The sequence below is a fragment of the Suillus discolor genome (genome assembly GCF_016758755.1).
Source record: "Suillus discolor strain FC423 chromosome Unknown F5147scaffold_7, whole genome shotgun sequence".
NCBI lineage: Eukaryota > Fungi > Basidiomycota > Agaricomycetes > Boletales > Suillaceae > Suillus > Suillus discolor.
Window position 1 is genome coordinate 446,732 of NW_024541254.1, and position 16,136 is coordinate 462,867.

Here is a 16,136-nt window from a genome sequence, read left to right on the forward strand (position 1 = left end):
CTCAGTTTATTTCGCGTTCCCTCAAATAAAATTAACGAATGTACGGTCTATGAACACAGGGAAGACAACTAGCTAACCAGTATCCCCGTCTTTTGCACCAGGTTCTGAAGGTACAGGTGTCGAGGGTTGCGGCGCTGCAGTCACGATACCTCGTAATGCAAGCTTGAACTTTTTTGGTGGATCCTCCCCAGGCTTCACCGCATTTGTTCTACCGCTCGAAGGCTCAGGCTCCTTCCGTGAGCCTAGATCAGCTCGTTTTGGCTTATTAGCCAAAAGATCTAGTTGCTCATCATCATCCTCTCTTCTCCGCTTGTCACCAAGCCGTATCGGCAGCATTGAAAGCTTGGATGATGCCTTTGAAGGCACGTTTGAAGGAGATGGGGCTATGGATTTAGAACGGAGTAGAGACTCCAAGAGGTTGTCCTCTTCATCCAAAGAGGACCGCCGAGGAAGTGGGGGCGGGCGTGAAGAAATTTGTCGATGAGATATTCTAGGACTGGGTGGTATGTCTGCAGCAGGTGAAAGGGGTGAGCTGCGTTGGCTGGCTGTTGTAGCGGCTTTGGATATTGGTCCCGAGGGTACTTTGGGCGAGGGTGGGCCAATTTCTTCCTCGTCTTCGTCACGATATTCCACTAGAGATTTCAAGGGCGGAGTGCGAGGAAGTGCAAGTGTTTGTGGACGAAAGCCTTTCCCAACCATAGCACCGCGTCGCTTTCGCTTCAACGCAGTATGCACGGGTGATGACGAGCGCCCGCGTAAATGAGGAGAGATAAACGGAGGGTTTTCGTCATATGGATCACGACTGCCAACTTGGGGAGAGATGGAGGGCGCATGGTTATCGCTTTCTTCATCCTCAGCATTGAAATAATCTTCTTCCTCGGCATCGACATTTCGGCCCATATGTCGGGGATCTCGAAGACTCCTATGACGAGAATGAGCAACGGCCTGTACGTCAGACAATAAGTACGTACTTGACCGGTTGTGACTCCTCTTTGGGAGGAGGTTCGATGTTGATCTCCCACCGCCGAATGAAAGACATGAACCTGTGACCACTGAGTGGCGATGCGGCCAGTTGTCGTACCAATGATTCATGCTTCGTCATGCAGTGATTAATTGGGTCTTTAATATTTTCCTATACAACATAATCAGTTAAACGGACAAGGAACGAGGAAATGACGCACACGACGCATATGTTCGAAGAACTCCTGACATGAGGCACTTAGTAAACTATCTCGCCGAGACTCCTGTATCGTGAGATCCAAGATCGGTTTGAACACGTCTAGTTTCATAAGGTGAATCATGAAATTTGGGTTGTTGACCTTGAGGCATATTCGGAAAAAGCGAAAGGCAGCTGCGCTCTTCAGTTAGTATAAGTACTACACAATATGAACGAGATGTACCAAGACGTAAGTGCTTGTCCCGGGCTTTTAGGAATGAGGCCATACGGGCAGAGATGTGGGAGGAAAGCATGGAAAAGTGAATGCGGAAGCCATGCTGTTGAGCAAAGTTGCATACTAAGTCGCATAAGTATAGGTAAAGGTTAGTCTTCTCGCGTGAAAGCTTCAGCACTGGCTCTGCGATCAATAAATCAGTTACAAAATGTGATTCACGCGTCAGGTAGAAACGAACCAGTCTGGGTCTTGAAATCAGGGATGTCGTGGAATGGTTTGAATAGGAGTTCTATACATCTCTTGTAGAAGTAATCGAGAAACTTCTCAGTTCCTGGGTCGTCTTTCGGACGAAGTAACTTGACGTTCAAACCAGCCTGAAACCGCTGTGAGATAGTTACAATACGTAAATCAAACAACGCTTACGGGTGTCAAATCAGGACCATCCTTGGGAGATACATCCAGCATGGTCTTCAAGGCATCTCCGACCTGACATTGCAACGCCAAATCCCGAGTATGTGTCAATACTTTGCACATTATTCGTAAAAGCGTCTCAGCTTGCTCTCCCATCGGCCGTCCCTCCTTACTCTCCCTCTCAATAGCTGAGGCTTGCTTGGTGATGTGATTTCGAACACCATTTAAATCGTGATCGAGCAGCGCAGACATCACTTCACCCGCAATGCTGATTGTTGTTTTCGCTTCTGGGTCATTCTCTGAAAGTGAGAACGCCCACTGAACAGCGAATAGGATACCCCGGTTGACAAGGGATCGAAAGAGGGAGATACGAGCAGCAAGCGGCACATTTTTACCCATGACGCAAAGCTGCTGTATGAGCACCAATACCTCTCTACGGAGGGCCAATTCATGCTCCGAGAGATTATCCGGTGGGCCGAATGAGAAAGGCCTTGGGGTTGATGTAGAGCCATTCGCACGAGCGCCGTTGGGTTTGCCGTCAACATCCATCTCCTCGCGCTTCTCATCCTTGTCTTTCCCTCCCGTTAAAACCTCCTCGTTCACATATAGCGACAATATTTCGCGGAGAAACATGGTGTCCTGCTGGACATGGTTAATTATGTCGATTTGGTTGAAGATAATGCAGGAGTTGAGGACATTGAAGGTGGAGTCGTCGAGAGCGCGCGCAAGAACGACGTCTTTGAGGAACTGTAAGCGATAGGTGTGGTGGATTTTCTTCTGGATCATGATGTCCTGTATGGGAATAGGTTGGTGAAATTTAGAGGTTACGTGGAGAAACTCTCGGTAGTTCGCTTTGTGATTTGGGAACTCCGGGTCATCTTTGAGGAAGTCAGATTGAGTTTGATGCACATCGTGCAGGAATAACAAGCAACATACATTCAAGCATGCCTACGGCACCAAAGAACACACTGTCATCGAGGATATGCTCGTATAGTCCATGATCATGAATCATTACTACTACAAAATATCGTCAACAAAAATTCGTCACGGCGGCAGACAAACGCACATATGGTTTGCATGAGACTGCACAGTGCATGAAGATTCTCGGCATTCTCTAAGTCCTCTGCCAGCTTGAAGACTTCTATCATCTTCGCGATATATTCCTGCTCAAAGCTTAGCGGTCCATCGTGAGGAATTTGGTGATCTGACGACGGACCTCGCGCAGAATATACTCGCATATTCTCTCCCTAATCGCCTGTCCACGCACCAGTGTTTTAATGGCACGTTCGATATCGGGAATATTCCCGAGTTCTGGTTGAGGCAAGTGGCCCGAGCGAATAATCGCTGCTGTCGTAGAGTGGTCGCTTCGGGGAGATGATGAACCGCCAACACTACTTTCTCCTGGAGGCGTGTAGGTGAGATAGTGCAAGAGGCAGGGGACCAGAATAGAAGCAGCGCGGCATAGGGTCAAGGGTTGTACATACCAACAACATTCATGTGACGCTGGACCTCAATGATGAAATTCCACACCTCTGCACACCCTTCTGCGTCCTGGAAGCTCAAGGCGTAATCTGCACCGTCCGGTTCCGTCCAGACAATCAACGTATCTGGCGGTCGCGTGAGTAGGTATCAGCAGATCCTTGCAAATATATATACCAAACGGACCTTGTTGGCGTTGATAGACGTCAGTGGTGCGGATGCGAGTAGTCAGGATGAGTTTGTCGAAATGGACTTCTGAGCGAGCGATAAGGAAAGCCTGGTTGGTCTCGTTCTCGAATTGTCCATAACAAAAAGCGGTCCCTTGGTCAGCCCATTGTGAGCCAATAAGTTTGTAAACCTTTGTAGAACGTGGCAAACGACGGTCAGAGTTGGCCCTTAATGAACTCATGAAAACAAGACAGGCACGGAAGAACGAGCAAGAGCGTCGGCACTCTTGCTGGTGCGTAGCAAGTTGGTCTGCGCCAAGGTACGCCACGTTGTTGAAACGACCCATTCCTGGCATAGTTGACAAACCATACAAGGACGAGATGCAAGATGCCGACATGCAGAAGGGTGATGGATGATATATGCATGGCTCACCTTGACACGCTTAATATCAGGCTCTGTGTCTCGACTTTCCTGTGTGTCCTCGTGTGTATCAGAAGGATTCACAGCCTCGAGCATTGTCATTTCGTCAAGTTTAGGATGGTCTCCCACCCGGTGAAGGTCACCTATAAGCGAACTCCGTGGGTCATGGAGGTCAATATGATTGACAACATGATTTCCTAGTCCATCCTCCGTTCCAGAAAGCCCAGAAAAATCCAGCGAGAGAGGAGGCTGATGTGAATCCTCTTGGTGGAAAAGATGCGTAGCCTGTGATGATAAATTATGATGTTGTCCTTCGTTGTCGCCAGACGTCGTAGACTTGGATTGACTGACAACCTCCAGGCCGCTCATGACCAATAAATTGGTTTTGTACGTTGTCCTCTCGGCGCTGTGGTATTTCCCTCCAGAAATGCCAATGCCTTGCCTTGGGGAATGTTTTGGTGTGAGCTCCCTTCGACCAACTAGAGCTTGCACGCCCGTGAGAACAACATCCAAAGACGCCACGGACCTTTCCGGCTCTAGTTGCTCCCAACTCCTTCATTGCTGAGCTACCTTGCTGACGAGCTTCGACTATGTTCACGACTTTAACTCCCTTGTTGTGGTATCAAAGAAAGGTTCAAGCGCTCTTCTGACGATAACCCTCGTGTAGTATTAATCTGGATCATGGTGCTATGACAAAACTCTCTCGATTTGGTGCACCAGGGGCATTTAACGACACCATCCAAGATTCCTTCTCATCGATACTGCTACGTGTTGCTTTGGTTCCGCACTGCATACATCTTCAAAGCTTTACGCTCAAGGCAAAGCTTGGGCAAAGCAAAACCTTTCACATCGATATCACATTACGTAAGATATGTGCCGATCAGTTGTTGTGGACTGCAATTGTCTCCGCTTGCTTTAGGATGAGCCAAAGCGTTGTGGCCCCTTCCCAAGTTTTGGCCACATCTACATTAGTGATCCAGTATTTCTAGTGGCACAGAATATGTCTGAGCTCTATTTAACGTCTGGTCTTTCCAGGACCCAGTCATAGCTCACATATCATCATAACGCCCCCCACTTATCAATGGCCCTCAAACATCTGCTTGCTCGCATCTTCAAACGTTTCAAGACCTCTGCATCGGATGTCGCTACTGCAACGCCTGCCCCTGCATCAAATGTCTCATCCCTAATTGAACGGTCTCCAGCTACCCAAGCATTTTTCCCTATCAATGTAAACCTTCGCTTTCATGTAGTTTCGTCCCCCATTGCCGATGGCGCCCACATGTCAATCCAACAAAGTCAAGTATTACCTACTCTTGACACAAGTTACGAAGGACATGCGCACACCGCCCAGGGCTCTGCACTGCTTCTCGAGCCTTCTCCGTCAGATTCTGCAGTTGTATCTAACCTCGAAACGACCGCCACGCAGTCGACGGAGATGGTCGATATGCTTCCTGATTCCGCTCTTTCTTCCGCACAAGGACTAAATTTCTCCGGACTCGGCACGACGTGCCCTCAAGGTATGTAAACCATCGATAGCCTTGGAGAGGTGTCTTTCATCGGTGTAATATGGATGCTTACTGTTGAGTTTCCAGATGAGCAACAACCCTCGAACATGGCTGCCTTAACCCGATCTGCCTGCCTGATGGACATTACTCGAGACAGTGATATCCAATGCATAGCACCGGTTGAGGTCATGGCGCCTGTGATACCTGTTCATTCTCCACTTTCTGAATTTGCCGTCGCGACGCCAGTTTTAGCTCGGACCATGCAGACCATCGAGAGCAAGGACATTGAGACGCCCCGAAAATGCGCTGGCGCAAGATCACTCGTTTACATCGCAGGACCTTCTGTTGGACCTACCGCTGAAACTGGCGTACCATCGATGGCCCCTACTATCCCAGATGAACCTTCCTCTCAGAAAGCACGCCTGGGCTCACAGCAATATGACTATGTGTTTCCACATTCTCCCCTTGGCCAATCGCTATCGTCTGCTACTCACGCTTCCTCCTATAAATCATGCCTGGACCCACATCGATACGATCCTCTAATTCCACAACTTCAATGTGATCGATCACCATCGTCTACCCCCCATGAACCACCGCAATGCCCACCTGGTCTAAAGCTTCCCGCAGATAGGAAGCCAGGAGTCCAAGCTGGGCACTTACGTGCACCATCTGCACGACTTACACAGCTGGGATCTCCCTCCGACTTACTACAGGATGTTACCAAGCGGAACCTCGATAACGACGCATCACTACGACTTGCGCGAGGCAATACCGAGCTAAACCTCGGCGATATGTTCCCGACTCTTGAACCCAGTGACTCGAATTTTCAGTCGTCGCCGACACCTGAGGCAAAACAGGCCAGTGTTATCGTTGAGAGGATTTCGAACGATGGGAATATTGCCTATTCCATTCAGGCAGGTGGTCATAAGTACATCGCCACGGCACAGGTCGGCAGTGGAGGATTCGGTTATGTCTGGTACGCTATCAAAGACCAAACAGAGGAGGTCGCCATCAAGGTGATCGACAAGGCTGGGTTGCTTGCACAATTTGTTCACTGTACCAAAGACAAACGGCCGACTATGCAACAACTGCTCGAAGGCTCTCAGGCGGCAGCGGCAGCTATCAGTGCTGAATATGAGACATTCAAGCGCGTCACCGAAGAGCAATCCCCATTTTTGACTCCTTTGTTGCATGCCTTTGAGGACGAGGATAATTTTTACTTTGTGATGGTGGGTTTTCCTGACCATTATATCATTATCTGACTTTATGCTAAACGTGCCCCAGAGGTTCTACCCTCAGACTCTTCGCACTAGGGCAAAATTCGGATTCATGCATTGGCAATTGCGTCTTGTTGCTGCTGAGCTTGTAAGTATCTCCTATGTTCAGCATCCAAGTTTGATCTAACGTGCTTCACTACCCCTAAAGCTTCTCGCCCTACAGCATCTTCACAAGCTGCGCGTCGTACATATGGACTTGAAGATGGAAAACGTGCTTGTAACTCCGTCCGGCCACGTATGCATTGCAGATTTTGGCAATGCTGAAGTCCTGGACCGCAAACTGACCTATCAGCAATTTCATGACGAGCGCATGCACGGCGTATCGGGTACCAAGGGTTACCTTCCTCCAGAGCGAGTCGAGGGAAACCAGCGATATAACTTTAAGACGGATACCTGGACTTATGGTACCATTTTACTGGAGCTTTTACTAATAAACGGCGGGGTGAGCAATCCTTTGTGGTTCCAGATCGCCTTGGCATTAAAGCTTACTCAACTCCCAAGCACTGGTACTCTATATATCATTTTAGTGACGGAACACATAAATTTGGCAATGACCACAAGATCCCCGAGGGTTACAGCCGACTGACCTTCATAAGACCGAACGATGAAATAGATCTCATCCAAGATAAGGACGCCAAGGATCTTCTTTATTCTGTATGTCTTCAAGTCTTTGTGTCGTCGAGGTTGGTTTAACCCCTCATCAGATTTTCTTTCCCAAACACCATGCCATGAGACCCGAGTGGGAGTCAATTCGCAGTCACCCATTCTTCGCCTGTATTGACTGGCAGAAGTTAGAGAATCGGGGATACGATCGTAAGTCTACGATCAAACTCTACTGGCGTGCACCTGCTCATGTCCAACTAGCCATGTTCAAAGCTTGCTTGGGCAACACACTGCTCCAATCTGTCGACTCTGGCAAGATTGCCATTGAATGCTCTCACCCTCGGCTACCAGACTTCAAGAAAGCTGTGCACGAGCAAGCCAACGATGAATTCTCTCCTGGGCGAATGCACGTGAACTACGAGTGCCCGAATGAATTGGTGCATGATGCTATGCATGGAGCAACTTGCAGGGCTCCAGGGACTCAGGTACCCCGGAGGCATGTTTGTAAATGTGACTTGCCTGCCGATTGGGAGAAGGATCGATGAGGCATCTGAGCATGTCGCCTTGTAAATTTGTATATTCCAACTATTTATGATCGCTGTACCTGTAATATTTAGTATACATACTCACGACAACTCACGAACGTCAATCAATGTGTACTTGAATTGAATTGAATTGAACGCGTAGGGGTCGCTGACATAATTAATTTTCCGGCTAAGTGGTCCAGTGAAACGTTCGAACCTTTTCTGTTCTCTTCTTCTTGCGCAAAATGAACAGGTCTACTACAATAATGACCGTTGCAAGCGTCGCGGTCGGCGGCGTCCTTGCATACGCCGTGTACTTCGACTACAAGCGGAGAACCGACGCCAACTTCCGCAAACAACTTCGTAAGTTTTCACCAACAGAATGTTCTGTCACGCAGCTGACATAGGGTTTCAGGGAAAGAAAAAAAGCGTGTCAAGCAGAGCCAGAGCCAGACACCGTCTGAATCTGCTCAGACTGCAACCGAAGGAGTGGACGCAAATGACTTGCGGAGCGCGTTGGAGAGCGTACGCAACGAAGAAGTACCAGCTGGGCCAGAGGAGAAAGAACAGTATTTCATGAAGCAAGTTGGGGTAGGTGAACAACTATGTGCGAAAGGTACTTAGCAGTTTCGTTTTTGGAAGGATTCCTGCTTGATTGGTTTTCAAGGTCCTATCTACCACCTTTCTGCTGCGATGTGTTTCTACCGCGCGTTGCGTGTGTATCCATCACCCGTGGAGCTGGTTGTGATTTACGAGAAGACTGTCCCTCCACCTGTTTTCCAGGTACGTCTGTTGTATGATGACTATTGGTTGTGCTGACCTGGCCATCATAGCTTGTGATGGAACTTACTAATTTGGACGTGAGTAATGATCATTCACTGGCAGAGGGGAAAATTGGACCACTGTCTGATGGGGAGGACGAATCGAGTCTCTCACGGGGCCCACCCTCGGAAACATCCTCACAAGAGTGGGTCAAGGTCACAGACTAGGGCAGTCAAACGCCTGCCCTGTGACTATGACTGCGAAACACGGATATGCTAGCCCTGTAGCCTGCACCCTAACCCCTAATCTGTCAAATTGCATATCTATCTCTTTCTTGGTTGTTTCAATGGTATCTGATTATGAATTTTGTTTCATGTTTTGGTCGTCACCGTTAGGTCAAAGACCGAGTTGAAGGTACGCTGCTTGGGTGCGTGTTTCTTATGCAGGACTAAAGATGGGATAGGATATTATACGTTCTTCCCGCCGAAGGCAATGAATGTCGCAGTTGAGACTATCAATGTCCCTGACGGCAAGGGCGCAACCATGTCGAAGAAAGTCCTTGTCGTGACAAAAGATTTCGAGGCTGGTGAAGTCATCTACCAGGTAAATCGCCTGTCCCATGTTTCCTGAATTCTTCCTGATCTCCTCCACAGGAAGATCCAATCGTGGCCGTTCTCGATGCCGATCTTCAAGGGAAAGGCACACACTGTAGCTATTGCTTGCGCCAGATCCAAAACGATCCCATCCGTCCAGAATCGGATCGCCTCCACAGTGTTTATTGCTCATCTGATTGCCAGACCCAGCACAACGCGCATTCGCAGACTCTGCTCTTCACGCTCGAGTCGCCTTTACCTGCCGCCCTAGCGCCCGAAATGAAAGGCGCGCAACGTGATGAGCGGGAAAATGCCCAAAAAGCGTTCGTCGAGTATCTCATACAGACCAAAAGGGCTGCACCAGAGCTTGTGGCACGATTCGTTGCGCGACAGGTCAGCGCGGAGACTGCTAAGATGTTACCCCGCGGAATATTGCCTGGCGTTGCTTCCGAGCCGGTGCTGACAGATGGTGGGGAGTACTCGCTGTACGATCACCTCGAGCGTCTAAGATATCTCGAGGTGAATCCCGCAGATCACGAGACTCGCGTCTTGAAGGATGTGTTGCAGACTGCGCTCCCCGGACTTGAACAATTCCTTACGGAGGATCGACATGCAACCTTTATCGGGAAGATGTCGTATAACTCGTATGGGGTATACTTCGGTGAAGGAAGGGAGGATAAGGTGAATTTGTTTTGCGTTTGAGAATGCTATGTTCTTACATCACGATGTAGCCTGACACAGCTGCTCGCCCTGAGAACGCCGAGAAAACACGCACCCCCTGCGGTACCTCCAAGCAGATCGGCACGGGTTTTTACGCAGTGTCATCCTATGTGAGTTCCTAGTTTTTCGATGCACCTTTTCTCATTACATCGGGCCCCAGATCTCGCATAATTGCGCACCCTCCGCTAAGCCCGTCTTCCCAACTGGCACTGCACAGCTGCAACTTATGGCCACTCACACACTTCAAAAAGGCGATGAGATCACTGTCGCGTATGTGGACGTATTGCAGCACTCTGAGGAGACACCCGAGGTAGCACGCCGGCGTCGTCGCATGGAGCTCGCGAGGGGATGGCGGTTTGCGTGCTCTTGCAAGCGGTGTGCTGAGGAAGGATTGGAAGGTGAGATTGAGGAAGGAGGAGATGAGAGCAGGGTGGAGGACGTTGTGACCAGGGTCGAGGGGTCATAAGGAGATTTTGGTGCGTAATGCGGCGACTCGGGGGCTGGTGGATCAGCAGATTCAAAATGGATTTATTGGCTCGTTAATGACTGCATGCATGGACCTTTTCATTAGCATATTATTCCCTACTCTCCACCATCATGCGCTATCATCGGCGATATTGCTATGTTCTGCGTCTGATAGGGGAGTGTACCCATGAGTTTTGTGCGCATGAATTATTACTGGTACAGCATCTGATATTTCAATGGGTTACTAGAATACAGGTACATTCGGAATTGTTCTGCTCATCATAGATCCATCTATAAGCTCAGAAAACGATTATTATTGCTTGTTGTTTGACTTCTGCGAATCAGCCTTCTTTCGTTTGTATTACTTCCACGATGTCTACATTCATTATACACCGCTTCCGCTCCTCACTGTTACGACGCGCCTTACATACGACTGCAATTCGGCATGTCGACCGTCCAACGGTGTTCACAAACATGCTTGCAGGGGATATTCCACCCCCCGTGCAAGTTAATTCCATAACATCGGCAGGTATCCAGCTAGCAGACGGGCTTATCCTTCCATCTGCATGCATCTTCCTGGACGGTAAGGTCTTTTTGTGGAACGTTCCCTCGCATCTATGGGATGGCTGGGGTCGCGAGCATTTGAGTGTATTTGAGACTGCTGTCCCAAAACCAGGTGCGTTCGGAGACTTGCAATTTGCTGACCGGGCAGGACTGAACACGAAGTAGAAATATTGGTGTTTGGCACTGGGAGACGGATGGAGCTTCCACCTCCGAGTATAAGAGGCTACCTGAAAGAAATGGGAATACAACTTGACATTATGGATACAGTGAGGTGTCTACTACCTATACACTGCGAATGTAGTGCTAATCTCAATGATTCCTCGTACTTCCAGAGAAATGCGTGCTCGACGTATAACTTGCTCGCGGAAGAGGGCCGGCGGGTAGCTGCTGCATTGCTCCCATACACCCCGCGCCCATGGCGGTCATGATACTGGCTGCAGTAATATGATCTGACTCTTGCCTCCCTATGCTCTTCGTAGTATATCCTTGCAATATAATATCCAGAACGTCATGCGGCGTAAGATGACTATTCAGACAACGCCTTGCGTTTGCCTTTATTCACTGGAGGCTCTTCCTCTTCGTCATCGAGGAGAGAAGGCTGCGAGACTTCGACTGGCATCAAATTACCTGGTGGAGACATCAAGATCAAGTATTAGCGGGACAATGAATCTCAGAGTTCGCATAGTACACTCACCTTCTTCATCTCTAAATTGAAAATATAGTACCTCCCAGTTTGTTAGGAGGCCTCTGACAGCCTTGTTTGACTCGAGGGCCTCATAAGTCACCCCTGACCTATTCTTCTCCTTCTCTTTTACTGCACGTGCCAGCTCAAAGTCGCTTGTGCTTTGAACATGAGGGAAGCTGTCATCCTCGGTTGCGACGCGAGATGTGAGCGCAGATAGTGCCTCATCCTTAAGAAATGCAATTGTTGCGGTTTGGGGGACTGTTAGGAATATCGTGACTTGGTGTGTTTTGGCCAAAATTTGGTAGGCTTTTGGGGCTGCTCTTGGAGGCTGGCAACATCGTACGCATCAGCAGGTTATACTATGCTAACAGTTGTAACGCGGACTCACCATCTTCCTTGGCTGTGCAAGTACCGTGCAGGAGAGAGTAAGCTTCTGCAGACCTAAAACGGAAAACTGAAAACTCCGCGTGATCAAGAAAGGCAATCGTCCACATCAAGTCCACATTCCGAAGTTGACCGTTCTCAACGACAATGAGCGGCTTTCGCGACAGCGCCACAGGCAGCCAGCCCTACAAGGACCCAACACCACTCCCGGACTCTGTTCCGCGCATCCAGGAGCTTGGCGCAACCAGTGCCCCGCTGAAGTCCGCTGCATTTTTCATTGGCGCTTACTGCAAAGAGTATAATGGTGCGTTGGAACCAAATTACATGAGGAGTGATGTTGATGAGATGTCTATTGGTAGAGGATTTTATGCTTTGCAAAAATGAGGGCCGGGGAGACCCAGGACAATGTCTGAAGGAGGGCAGGCGTGTTACGCGGTGTGCAACCGACTTGTGCGTATCGTTCACTGTTTGTTTATTTACTTCTAAGAAGGCCGTCAGGATTAACAAGATGCGGGAAAACTGCCTTGAGCAGTTTGACGCGCACTGGAACTGCCTGGAGTTGAACAATCAGGTGCGTAGAGTCTCACGCTAGATCAGTGGCAATTCTTACATTTCCCCCTCGTTTCTTAGGAATATTATGCATGTAGAAAACCTGAGCGTACCTTGAACAAGTGCATGTTTGAAAAGCTCGTACGTTTCTTGTTCATGTCACAATTGCTGTCTTTGTGTTGACGTTGACGTCCGGTCACTCGTCAGGGCCTGACCAAGACGGTACCTGGCACTCCAGTAGGGAAGAAGCAGATACATGAAGTAGAGAAACCGATATATACCACAGTGCAGCGATGAGGGCTCTTCCGACATTTACTAGACTACCTGCGGAGCCCTGGGTTGATTGTCCGTGCTGTTATGGATCAACGGTGCTTCCTTTCCTCGGAATTTTTGTGCAAGAAGCTTTTGAGAGACGATCCTCAGTAAAATCATGAAAGCGCCAGCTCGTGACCACCTGCTGTAAACATACGAGTTTGATTATTGAAAGATGTAAAATGAGCGCCCCTTGCACGCGTCCGAATACGAATATTAATGATCTTCTTCTCGTTCCGCTATGTCCCTTCAGCGGCGCGCAGACTTTACACAACCGCATCAAGCGCAAGCTCGGTCATAACACCCACACATTCTATATACCTCAGCACGTCAACCAATCCATATTTCAATCTCTCGTTCGAAGACTGGTGGGCTGTTTGCTACTTGGTACTTGGTACATGCTAATCTGACTGTTCACTTGGGCTCGAACTGGGAATCTGATGATAATGAATGATGCTGGCTTGACCCTCCAGGTTATTCAGACATGCGCCTCAGAAGGAGCCATTACTCCTGCTGTATAGAGATGCACCGTGTGTCGTCATAGGACGCAACCAAAATCCATGGAAGGAGGTCAATCTCCGTGCAGCCCGTGCGCAGGGCATTCCGTGGGTACGTAGGCGCAGCGGCGGCGGGACAGTGTACCATGTATGTTTCCATTACCATACAGTTTATCCTGGCCATAATAAAAACTGCGCGCTAACTTACTCTAACATTCCGCAGGACCTTGGGAATACGAACTTCTCCATCCACGTCCCACGCACAACTTTTGACCGCGGCGCTACTGCACAGGTCGTTCTCCGGGCCGTGCGCGCGCTCGGCATCGATGCAGGTGTGAATGAGCGGAACGATATTTGTGTGGGAGGTGAGAAGGCGTCGGGCTCGGCGTACAAAATCGTGAGCGGGCGTGCATACCACCACGGGACGATGTTGATTACCACGAGACTTGAGACGCTAGGAGATTTGTTGAGGGTGGATAAGGTTCGTTTTTTATGTCCTAACGATATTGGAATTTCTCTGTTTTCAGTGCAAGGAGCTTTTTTTGCTGATTGATATGTTGGCGTGCAATAGGACACAATGATTACGAAGGGTGTCGCGTCTGTGCGTTCGCCAGTGTGCAACCTCGCTCAATTCAGTAAAAAAGTTAGCCACGAGATGTTCGTGAATGCTGTCGTGGACTCGTTCAAAGCCGAATATGGCGTTCACGACGAGGTAACATTTTCTTATCTAAACACATCTTACGCCAGCTAAAGAGAAAATGTTAGCCATGCATCGTCAACGATACTGACGATCTCGCGAAAATAGGATATATCCAACGCGGGATGGCAGAGCTACCTGTAAGCTCCCTTTCATTATTTGCATGCTGTTATATGACCCTTCCTGCAGAGCTGGGACTGGGCTTTTGGCCAAACTCCCGAATTCGAGTACACGATCAAGAAGCCGTTCGTGTGGGGCGATGTTGTAAGTCCGTTCCCTTTTGTTGCTGCATTCTCTAAACTCTGTACCAACAGACAGCACACATCCACGCTCGACACGGGGTGATTCTCTCCTGCACGCTGCAAGGGTTGGACTCTGAGCTTGGAAAGGCTCTCGAGGGCAAACGATATGGGTTTGTTGAAGATGAAGAGCTGGGTGTAGATCTGAGTGGAAGGCGAGAGGTTGTGTGGGCATGGCTGAAAGAGGAGATGAAATCCTATGATTGATACCTTGTTTTCAGTTGGATGTGTACAAACGACAGTGCTGGTGGACACGGATATAACGCGAACTCGCGAGCGTAGACATCTTCGATTCTGGTAAATATGTTTTAGGTGCTTTTAGACTTTGTTCTAGCGCAAGACTATTTGTTCCTTTTGCAGGAAATCCTCCAATGACAGATCTCTGCCCACCGAATGTTGGTGTTTAGTATCCATCTAAAGAACAATTTCATTCAAGGTAGCATGGTATGTGGTATCGTTAAGATGTAGCTTCCGTGTACCAAGCGCTACTCGTCTCGAAACCTTCTGGAGGTACGGGGTTTGACTAGAAAAGTACATGATATTTATTCAAGCGTGGACAAGCGTAAAGACAGCACATACAGATTGTCCACGTGTGTGTCCTGTTAACCGCCTATCACGGTCCATCATCATCTCGTCCCAAGAATCGACGTGGTATCGAACAGGCTAGGGAGTTGCCAATGTTTCCAGGCGAAATGAGTTATGCGAATTAAAGAACACGGTGGAACAGTCAGATACTGGTGACATTTAGAACTTTACAAAACAAATTCTATACATACCTTGCCTTGATTCTGAGCCCTTTTAGAAACATTCAAGAGCGTTCCGGCTGCTGCAAACATTGAAGTGAGCAGGCCTGTAGTGTTATTAAGAATATGAGATTATCAAGTCAGCAAATTATCCTTTTGGATTTTGAGGCAGCATACCAAACGGAATGAGAGCTTCCCATGGTACAGGCATGGTGGAATGTGCTTCAGTGATCAGAAATGTTGTGTATGTGGATTGGTGTTCTGCAGAAGGTCGGCGTTTCCGATTTATTTGGTCTCATTTGTTCCAGTGAGCTGTGAGAATACAAGCGACGTATTATCCGTTCCCTCAATGCCTGAGTAATCCTTCCTCCCCAGTTACATATATATTCGTCACTTGATAGTTATTCATATCTATTACCGGATAGTTTGCGAGCTTTCTGACTTCTTTAGTTCATAGTTGAGCCAGAGGTCCTGAGCTTATGCGTGGTCTGACTTCCTAATCCGGTACAAACATAACAAAGTCACCAACCTCCGAAGCCCCACTGGGATTTTGCTCAGATTGGGCCCGGACTTTGGCCCCAGAGTCAGGCATCTCCCGGACGTCAACGTTCTCGTCTTTCTGAGATCGACCAGCCTGGCTTCGTCGCTTGGCATGTCCATAGTGTATAAGCCAGGCTGGTCACGATCCTAGGTTTAAATTTCAAATTTCAGGCCTCGTGTCCTGGGCATCTAATGATACACGAAGCAGGTCGAGGCTGTGTTAGATCAAGACACCCTAGACCACAAGCTCTCCAGCAGGTCGTGCTCAACACCATCCACCTCGAGCAAAATGACGGAAGCGGAACACCCCGCCATTCGCATCACCACGACTAGTCAAACATTCAAAGGTCATGAAGATACTCTTTTTGCAGTTGCAGTCTTCCCCGATAGACGCCGTATGGTGACCGCGTCGTACGACAAGACGCTTCGTTTGTGGGACTTAGAAGATGGTGTTACATTGAAGATAATGGAGGGACATCGCTTCGGCGTACGAGAAGCTGCAGTATCAAGAGACGGGAAATGGATTGCAAGCGGTGATTTTGGCGGAG

The 16,136-nt window shown here is 48.8% G+C and overlaps 8 protein-coding genes across 8 annotated transcripts; 5 read left to right on the top strand and 3 right to left on the bottom strand.

The window, feature by feature from the left end:
- Positions 1–4: 4 nt before the first annotated feature.
- F5147DRAFT_675025 (component of IIS longevity pathway SMK-1-domain-containing protein) lies at positions 5–4,376 on the bottom strand. The gene is made up of 12 exons (XM_041435884.1): positions 3,882–4,376; positions 3,468–3,639; positions 3,287–3,409; positions 3,019–3,203; positions 2,869–2,965; positions 2,739–2,819; positions 1,815–2,680; positions 1,630–1,765; positions 1,401–1,574; positions 1,182–1,351; positions 972–1,132; positions 5–922 (listed from the first exon to the last, which is right to left on the bottom strand). Exons 1-12 carry the CDS (start codon positions 4,236–4,238, stop codon positions 73–75), a joined length of 3,372 nt encoding a protein of 1,123 aa, XP_041297247.1. The 5' UTR covers positions 4,239–4,376; the 3' UTR covers positions 5–72.
- A 1,091-nt stretch (positions 4,377–5,467) lies between these two features.
- On the top strand, positions 5,468–7,894 carry F5147DRAFT_383109 (kinase-like domain-containing protein). Its single transcript, XM_041429507.1, has 6 exons — positions 5,468–6,603; positions 6,659–6,739; positions 6,800–7,093; positions 7,153–7,305; positions 7,356–7,464; positions 7,516–7,894. The coding sequence occupies exons 1-6, from the start codon at positions 5,482–5,484 to the stop codon at positions 7,797–7,799; spliced, it is 2,043 nt and encodes a 680-aa protein (XP_041297248.1). The 5' UTR covers positions 5,468–5,481; the 3' UTR covers positions 7,800–7,894.
- A 118-nt stretch (positions 7,895–8,012) lies between these two features.
- F5147DRAFT_675033 (uncharacterized protein) lies at positions 8,013–10,674 on the top strand. The gene is made up of 9 exons (XM_041435885.1): positions 8,013–8,141; positions 8,194–8,394; positions 8,446–8,561; positions 8,612–8,638; positions 8,936–8,954; positions 9,004–9,143; positions 9,194–9,814; positions 9,865–9,963; positions 10,014–10,674. The coding sequence occupies exons 1-9, from the start codon at positions 8,024–8,026 to the stop codon at positions 10,317–10,319; spliced, it is 1,647 nt and encodes a 548-aa protein (XP_041297249.1). The 5' UTR covers positions 8,013–8,023; the 3' UTR covers positions 10,320–10,674.
- A 16-nt stretch (positions 10,675–10,690) lies between these two features.
- F5147DRAFT_743409 (NADH dehydrogenase 1 alpha subcomplex assembly factor 3) lies at positions 10,691–11,310 on the top strand (the record flags this gene model as incomplete). Its single annotated transcript, XM_041439603.1, has 3 exons — positions 10,691–10,994; positions 11,048–11,148; positions 11,215–11,310. 3 exons carry the CDS (start codon positions 10,691–10,693, stop codon positions 11,308–11,310), a joined length of 501 nt encoding a protein of 166 aa, XP_041297250.1.
- Positions 11,113–12,004, bottom strand: F5147DRAFT_383134 (uncharacterized protein). Its single transcript, XM_041429508.1, has 3 exons — positions 11,956–12,004; positions 11,577–11,895; positions 11,113–11,509 (listed from the first exon to the last, which is right to left on the bottom strand). The coding sequence occupies exons 1-3, from the start codon at positions 11,956–11,958 to the stop codon at positions 11,409–11,411; spliced, it is 423 nt and encodes a 140-aa protein (XP_041297251.1). The 5' UTR covers positions 11,959–12,004; the 3' UTR covers positions 11,113–11,408.
- Positions 12,005–12,072: 68 nt separating this feature from the next.
- Positions 12,073–13,000, top strand: F5147DRAFT_605915 (Ndufa8, NADH-ubiquinone oxidoreductase complex I 19kd subunit). The gene is made up of 5 exons (XM_041432332.1): positions 12,073–12,255; positions 12,311–12,401; positions 12,450–12,522; positions 12,582–12,641; positions 12,708–13,000. Exons 1-5 carry the CDS (start codon positions 12,099–12,101, stop codon positions 12,795–12,797), a joined length of 471 nt encoding a protein of 156 aa, XP_041297252.1. The 5' UTR covers positions 12,073–12,098; the 3' UTR covers positions 12,798–13,000.
- Positions 13,001–13,031: 31 nt separating this feature from the next.
- F5147DRAFT_568662 (uncharacterized protein) lies at positions 13,032–14,512 on the top strand (the record flags this gene model as incomplete). The annotated part of the gene is made up of 7 exons (XM_041430911.1): positions 13,032–13,180; positions 13,286–13,457; positions 13,533–13,835; positions 13,881–14,021; positions 14,075–14,146; positions 14,196–14,270; positions 14,321–14,512. The coding sequence occupies 7 exons, from the start codon at positions 13,032–13,034 to the stop codon at positions 14,510–14,512; spliced, it is 1,104 nt and encodes a 367-aa protein (XP_041297253.1).
- A 125-nt stretch (positions 14,513–14,637) lies between these two features.
- On the bottom strand, positions 14,638–15,338 carry F5147DRAFT_383170 (NADH dehydrogenase 1 alpha subcomplex). The gene is made up of 4 exons (XM_041429509.1): positions 15,226–15,338; positions 15,082–15,155; positions 14,885–14,968; positions 14,638–14,828 (listed from the first exon to the last, which is right to left on the bottom strand). The coding sequence occupies exons 1-4, from the start codon at positions 15,257–15,259 to the stop codon at positions 14,763–14,765; spliced, it is 258 nt and encodes an 85-aa protein (XP_041297254.1). The 5' UTR covers positions 15,260–15,338; the 3' UTR covers positions 14,638–14,762.
- Between the last annotated feature and the right edge of the window lie 798 nt (positions 15,339–16,136).